The sequence below is a fragment of the Myotis lucifugus genome, unplaced genomic scaffold, assembly GCF_000147115.1.
Source record: "Myotis lucifugus unplaced genomic scaffold, Myoluc2.0 scaffold_2, whole genome shotgun sequence".
NCBI classification, from domain to species: domain Eukaryota; kingdom Metazoa; phylum Chordata; class Mammalia; order Chiroptera; family Vespertilionidae; genus Myotis; species Myotis lucifugus.
Window position 1 is genome coordinate 8,027,818 of NW_005871050.1, and position 7,338 is coordinate 8,035,155.

At 45.6% G+C, this 7,338-nt stretch overlaps 1 protein-coding gene across 2 annotated transcripts in view; it reads right to left on the minus strand.

Moving 5' to 3' along the window:
• Window positions 1-534: 534 nt before the first annotated feature.
• ARHGAP36 (Rho GTPase activating protein 36) overlaps window positions 535-7,338 on the minus strand; it is a 31,582-nt gene continuing 24,778 nt past the window's right edge. For both annotated transcript variants that reach the window (XM_023756504.1, XM_023756501.1), the window contains 10 exons: window positions 7,077-7,142; window positions 6,259-6,500; window positions 5,827-6,019; window positions 5,552-5,607; window positions 5,194-5,344; window positions 4,585-4,733; window positions 4,230-4,406; window positions 3,897-3,994; window positions 3,655-3,761; window positions 535-1,752 (listed from right to left, as the gene is read on the minus strand). In XM_023756504.1, the coding sequence (XP_023612272.1) occupies window positions 1,598-1,752; window positions 3,655-3,761; window positions 3,897-3,994; window positions 4,230-4,406; window positions 4,585-4,733; window positions 5,194-5,344; window positions 5,552-5,607; window positions 5,827-6,019; window positions 6,259-6,500; window positions 7,077-7,142 (1,394 nt within the window). In that variant the 3' untranslated portion in view covers window positions 535-1,597. The remainder of the gene's footprint in view (window positions 1,753-3,654; window positions 3,762-3,896; window positions 3,995-4,229; window positions 4,407-4,584; window positions 4,734-5,193; window positions 5,345-5,551; window positions 5,608-5,826; window positions 6,020-6,258; window positions 6,501-7,076; window positions 7,143-7,338) is intronic.

Genomic DNA, 7,338 nt, shown 5'->3' on the forward strand with positions numbered 1-7,338 from the left:
ACACACCCCTCCCAGGGGCTTCACCAAACTATTTGTGTGTCCACGGGCTATGATATATGCATATAAATTCCTGGGGTTAATCTCTCCCAACCCCAACTTCTAAAGGCCTTCTTCTTAAGGGTTATTCCTTTCCCCTACTTCTTTCACCCTTCTTTAACCATTTATTCTACTTTAACCCTTCCATTTTCTTTATTCAACTACAGCTTTTTCCTTTCTTCCATTTTACCCTTTTATTCCACATCACCCCTCTTTTTAATTTCCTATCACCTCTCCCCTTTATTCTAAATCAATTCCTCCTCTTTAGGCCACATCAGCCCCCTTTATTCGATCTCTCCATCCCCTTGTTTCACATCACCCTTTCCTCTTTATTCTACTCACTCCACCCCTTAATACCATGTCACTTTTCTCCCTTAGTAGACATCACCCTCTTATCCTTTATTCCTCTTCCCCACCTCTCCTTCCACTTCAGCTCCAGCCAGAGCTTTCCCAACAATGTTTTAAATTAAAAAAATACACAGTAAACCATGAATATGCTGCTGTCACAATACAGATGTTTATTAATGATTAAATGCCAGAGAAGTTTTAACAATCACAAATCATCGAGTTCTGCGGTTGTTGCCCAAAATGTGATCAATTTCTATCCCTCAATACAATACATTCTTCATTCTATAAACCTTAGCAGTTGTTATCCCTCAATATCAGGTTTAATTTTGGATGTCATACATAACCCATATCTGTGTTACCAGAGTATGTCCCCCAAATTTGTACCGTCCTGCATAGAGAAACTACAGAGACGATAGATAAGAATATTTGTAATCAGGTGACTTTAACTAGTTGGAACTATGTGTCCATATCTAACCGTTTTGCTGACAACAGGGTGTGAATGCCAGCTGTCTGTAAAACAAATCAAGGTAAAATCAAATTTTTCCTCTAACTTTTGACCAAAGAAAAGCTAGCTAGACTTATACTTGAGATTGCCCTGAGCAAAACTGCACATAATTTTGGGAGTGGCTGTTTGACGAGCCATTGGTCTAAATAATTGGGGAAAAAGAAATATCCTGAGGTGGTGGAGTTGCTGCGGGGACACGGCTATGAGTTGGTGTGACATGATTTAGCATTGTTTGTCAGCTGTCAATAGGCTGACCTAACATCCTAGCATGCCTCTTGAGGGCCTTTCCTATTAAGCTCTTGGGAGTAGGGTAGGAAAGTCAGGAAAAACATGCAATCTCCTTTGGGGAAGGGAAAGCACCTCGAGATTTGTGAGCTTCTCTGAAACAGGCGTTTACCACAAATGTCACATCAATTAAAGGAAAGGTTGTAATGTTGGAAAGCCAGGATCAGGGGTAAAAGAGAAAAGCAAGGTAGCACCAGGGAGCCTGGGGCATGACACAGAAATATCTCTGCTTTTACCAGTTGAAGGGACCAAGCATCCCCAGTGAAAGGGCTGGCAGTGTGTTTGGACTTCTCAGCCTGACCCGAGCATCAGGTGGAACTCCTTCTTACCCTCAGATCTTTACCTTCAAGACACACTCTTTAATGTTTCTGTAACATCTCCCACCCTTTTCCCCTGTCCGGCACCTTATAGAAGGAAAAACATCTAAGGAAAGAAATAGCCGATGCCAGTTTTGGCCTCATCCCGGGGCACACGGAGCAATGGGCGGTCTTGCTCCAGAATGGGGGGGTTACCCGCTCCTTCCTCATCGTCATGGGAACGGGCAGTGCCGGGAGGCACAGCTGGCTCCTCAGAGGAACCTGGAAAATAGTAACAATGTTAACTTCTTACTTTGCACAGCACCCAAGGGACTAAGACCTAATTTTGAGCTTCAAATACAATATGAGGCAAGAAGTTAGGGCAGGAATGGTTATTCCCATTAGAATTGTAAGAAAACTGCAGCCTAAGAGCAGAATATAGATCTCTAAATCTAGGCCCACTGTGGAAGCTGGGGGTGGGGGAAAAGAACTTGGTTAGAGAACAGAAAGAGTTAGACAGATGCCCCATGCTTAGAGCAAATAGACATTATCTCCTGGGAGGTGGGGAAGAATGCGGCCTCCAAACAACCACCACCACCCTACAAGCAGCCTAACTAATTTAACTAAGCAAATGAGTAATAAAGCTGGAGCCGGAAGCTTACAGCACTTCATGGAGGGGAGAAAGCAGGAGTCGATCTTCAATGACTCTGGGAAGGGCTTGTAGTTCATTACTTGACCAGTCTGAGACTTGTTTTTAAGCAGGGTGGTATCTACGGGAAATGTAACATTGGCATCTTTATAGAACTGGATTGCCTTTGGATTCTGAACTTCTTTAGAGTCAAGATAATTAGGCATTGGTACTGCTTCCATATTCATGATTTCTTCAAGATTGACAGCAGGGTCTGGCTGAGGGTCTGGAATTGTACTGAAAATGGAGACATCTTCAGGCTCTGGAATCACATTGGTAACTTCGTCTTCTTCAAAAGTGTTGTCTGGGTATTTCTGAGAACCTGAAATTTCGTTGTGAATTTGAGCATCCCTGGGCTCTGGAACCACACCAAGAACTGAGTCTTCTTCAAAATTTGAATTTTTCTTCTGAGTCTTGGATTCACTGACACCAGAGCTTCTTCATGTCCTGGGATTTCTTTAGCATCTGAAGCTTCTTCATTGTTTAGGACTCCACTCATCTTTGAGGACTCTGGAGTTTCTTCGTGACCTGGAATTCTTCAGTACCTGAAATTTCTTCATCATTTGGGACTCCATCAAGAGCTGGAACTTCTTCAGAGTCTGAGAGTCCATTAACCTCTGGGGATTCTTCATGATTTGGAATTTCATGACCATCAGGGGCTTCTTCAGGGCTTGGGACCACATGAAGAGCTGGGACGTCTTCAAAATCAAGGTCTTCATAAAAGTCTGAAATCCCATTGACTTCTAAGGTTTCTTCGTGGTCTGAAATATCTTCAGCATTAGAGGCTTCATCATTTGGGATTTCATCAAGAGCTGGAACCTCTTCAAGATTGGGGTTTTCTTCAGAATCTGGGTTTTCATTATCATCTGAGGCATCTGCATGGTCTGGGATTTCATCGGTATCTGAGGCTTCTTCATAATTTGGGATTACATGAAGATAGGGAACTTCTGCAAGGACAAGATTTTGGTAGTCTTCAAAATTTGGTCCTTCTTCAAGGTCATGGTTTGGGATTTCTCCAGGGTTTGGGATTTCTTGCACATCTGGGACTCCTTCAGGGTCTGGAACCATATCAAAATATGGTATTTCTTCAAAGTCTGGGATTTCAATGAGTTCTGGAATTTCATCATCTGGATCTAGAATATCCTCAAGAGGAGGAAGATCATCAAAATTCACAGTATCATCATCGTCATCACCCTCATTGTCATTATCATCTTCTTCATCAAGCTCTGGTATGTCTTCAAGAATTGGACCTTGAATCTCAAAGTCATTTGGGATCTCGAGACCTTGGACTTCTCCAAAGACTGCTCCTTGATTGAGATATTCAAATACTAGTTCTTCATTAACTGTCACATCTTCCTGAGAGGACTCATTTTCCTCAAGGGGCTCATCTTCAGCAAATACCTGGCTTTCAGGAAGGGCCTGACCTTCACCAAGGGACTGACCTTCAGCAAGGGCCTGACCTTCAGCTAGGGTCTGATCTCCAGCAGGGAACTGACCTTCATCAAAGGGCTTGCTTTGAGCAAGGACAGCAGCCCGGGCTTCAGCAGAGTTTTCCACTGGATCAGAAAGTAAAGCATCCTCTTCCATCTTTATACGTGCACTCCTAAATGAGATTGAATTTGAAAAAGCAAGTCAGTTTGTGTACTTGGATGGATTAACAAAAAGTTTATCTGGGATTGCAAACCCCCACAAAAGTTTCTCTTCTGGCTAAGCATAAACAAACCAAGAAAACACTCACTGGATCCTCCTCAAATTCCTGCGTCTGATAAAATCAAGGGCTTCAGGACTGGATTTCCACACACGCTTTGCAACCTGCCTCTGAATATGGGGAGGCACCTGGGGGTAAAATTATCAAGTTAATCTCTATTATACAACTTTTAAAATTTTATATTCAGTTCTATCAGTTACCCAGGATTGAAGGCACCATGACCACCTAATGTGGGAAGAACTTCTAGACTGGGAGATTTTGAGGTACCTTTGGTCACCTCAGGAACATATGCACACCTTATCCCTGCCTTGTGAACAGGGGAGAGAGAGCCATGAAATAAGTGTGTCAAAAATTTCCAAATACCTGGAAGAGGACATCCCAGTTATCAATCATAGCACGAACCACATTGACAGAAGCAACATAGTGGTCAATCCCCAGGTTTGTCTTCCTGGATTCCCTCTTGCCAAATTTCCCTTTCTTCAGGAGAGCAGATCCAAACACCAAGGCCAAGTTGGTGGAAGTCATACGGTTGCCAAAAACCTAGGTAAAACAAAGCAGAAAGTGGTTGATTCTAAGGTATTAATGAAAGTCATATAAATGAAAACATCTTTTTGTTCTTTTTTCCCTCTCCCTCTGTTTCTCTGGCTCTGTCTCTCTCATATACTCCCACACATGTCTCCACCCACAGCCCTCATTACCCTTTCCCAGAGCTTTTTACCAACTGTCCATCAATGCCAATGGAGTCCTCGCAGTTCTCAGTGATTTTATGCAGGGCCTTCAGCAGACGCTCCAGGGTGTCACTGTGGCAGGGTGGCATCAGATAAACCAGCAATTGCAGGGCAGAAAGCTGGTCTTGTGGCTTCAGAGCTAGAGGAAGGAAAATAAGGGCTGGCTCAGGGGGCTAGACTTGGCGGAAGCCTAAAACCAAGAGAAATGTGATTCTGCTTGAAAATCACTGAAGGCTGTGGAGGAAGTCCAAGGGGCATCTTTTCTTTGCTCATTACCATAGCATTTGACCCCAGAAGCCCCCCAAACAAGGAAGGTTTTCATCAAAACCAAATGCCTTCTGCAGAAAGTAGGTTCTTCTTTATCCTGAGAGGACACACACAGCTTCAAGAAACTCAGGAGAAATTTCCAAAGGCAGACTTATAATGGACTATTAAGAGATATAAGGAAAGTAATCTGAAGAGGTGTTTTCATCTTTAGAGGTTTATTCTGTCTTAGTTCCTAGGGTCTTGCAGCCTGAGCTCTGTCCCTACACCCCCACACTCCCTGTACTATTTCCTTTCCTTGCCAAGCAAGGAAGAAGGGAGAGCAGAAGACTCACTTGCTGTCAGGAGGAAGGACATGTATAGATCATCTGGCAGCAGAGAGTCCTTCATGTCACGGAAAAACTCCTTGAGAAGTGCGGCAACATCATGCACATTCTGAGTGTCGTCAAACACTACATCCAGACCTTGATCAAATTCTTCACGGAGCTATAAAAGGGGAGAGAATACCATGGACTGCCTGCCCTGCCCACCACAGGCTTCGTCCTGGTCATTTCTTCAATAAGTTTCAGGTTTCAGTGGAGGAAGCTGGCAATATTCTGTGCCTGCTACATGAAACTCCAGGAATTTGGGGAGCCCCCACCTCACCTGCTTTTTCTTATTCAAAAAACAATAGTGTAAACAAACCCAATTTACCTCACGCACTCTCTCCTCTGAGTATTCCAGGGTGAAAATCCCCACGGTGTTTAAGCCTGAAAGAAAAGAGCAGGTACGCTAAGAATCTCTGATCCCCTTCCCCCAGGGCATTTCCCTTCCCCTCCCAGCTGCATCCCGAACCCAACTGGTGGCAGGGGAATGTTCCAAGTCCTTCATCTTGCAATCTCTTTTTTCTCCCTATTTCTAGAACGTCATTTTTTCTCTTTAATTGATTTCTACTTTAATTTAACCATCATTTTTTTGGTCCTCCTTACCATGTTTCTCAATGAAGCTGCAGCAAGCCTCAACAACCTGGGGGATTTGCTTAGCAATCGGATTGAGGCTCATTTTCCTTTTGGATCCCAGAAGTCGACGGCCAATTGGAAAGGAAATTTTGGAAAGTTGCAGGGCCTGCAGCAGCAGGGCCCCGTCCTCCAGTTCAGCCAGGCTGTCCACAGATACTGCACCCTGTGGAGAATCCAGAGTATCTCAAAATGGGGAAGCAGGGGGGTGGTTTCAAACCTTCCTGAGTATTGTATCACATTCATGATAGGAGACAGTCTTTCTGTGCCAAGCCAAGTACATCCCTACAACATGTTTTGTTCAGCTCCCCCTCCCTCCAAGGACACAGGCCTTGACCCTCCCGCCCCACAACCTTGAACATCTCTGGAATGGCCCCTGCCTGAAACCTGGAAGGTTTAACTCACTCGACGCCCACGACGAGTGAACTCTCGGGGCAAAGAGGGCTCCTCGCGTCTTCGGTTGAAAAAGCGCCTGATGCGGCCAAACATCCTTTGCACCACGTTTCCCCGACGACGGCGGCGGCCTGCAGCCTGACTGATAGATTCTTCAATCTGCATCGCGGCTCTTAATTCAAGTTGCTTGCTGCGGGTAAACTCATTCACCAGCACCTCTTCCAGACGGATGCCAAATGTCTTGAGTGATGCAGCTGAGGAGCCTAGGAGAGAAAGAATGAGTTGTGTAAACGCTTAGCAGCGCTCTAATCAGGAGGGACTGCAGAGGCTGTAACACTCCTCTAAGCAACCTCTCAAAGCCAACCCCCACGCCTCCAGACTCGTAGCGTTCTCCCCCACTCTCCTCCCTCCCTCCTCCCCCCCCGTCCCGCCCCCCCCCCCCCCCCGCGGGGGAGGAGCCCAAAGGAGGGGGTGCAGTGGTTTGGCTTCACTCAACTACCCCGATAGAGCTCAAGATCCCTTCCTTAAGTCCTGCCAGGGGATGACTACCTTGAAGCAATGAGGAAAATATCTTCAGGATGATCAGCCTAGGGTGGGTCTTAAGAAGGAAGGCTTAGGCAGATCTAATGGGACCGCCCCTCGCACCCCTGCTGTTAGTGCTCCATTTCCTGAAATCTTCCCTTAAGCGATTTCTCGGCGGGGGGGGGGGGGGGGGGGGGAGGGGTCCCCCGGGGCAGTGAAAACCCCCCAGTCTACAGTAACCCGGGGCACAAAAAAAAAAGGATGCAGCATCCCATTTTTTTCCTAAAGAAAATACAAACGCTTCTCACCCCTCTGTTGTCCCCTTAAAAACAAAAACCTGTTCTCCGAGGTGTTTGGACTGTCAACAGGGAGAGCTATGGGAAGAAAAAAGAAAACACACACACACACACACACACACACACACACACACGGGATTTTGTAGTGACTAAAGCACCACAATACATTGATCAGCAGATGGGGGGGTCGGGGGACTGGGATAAACAGCGCTATCAGCTGCTAGTGTTTGCTCTGCAGCTCAGTCCGTTACAGTGATATCTATGTACGCGTAGA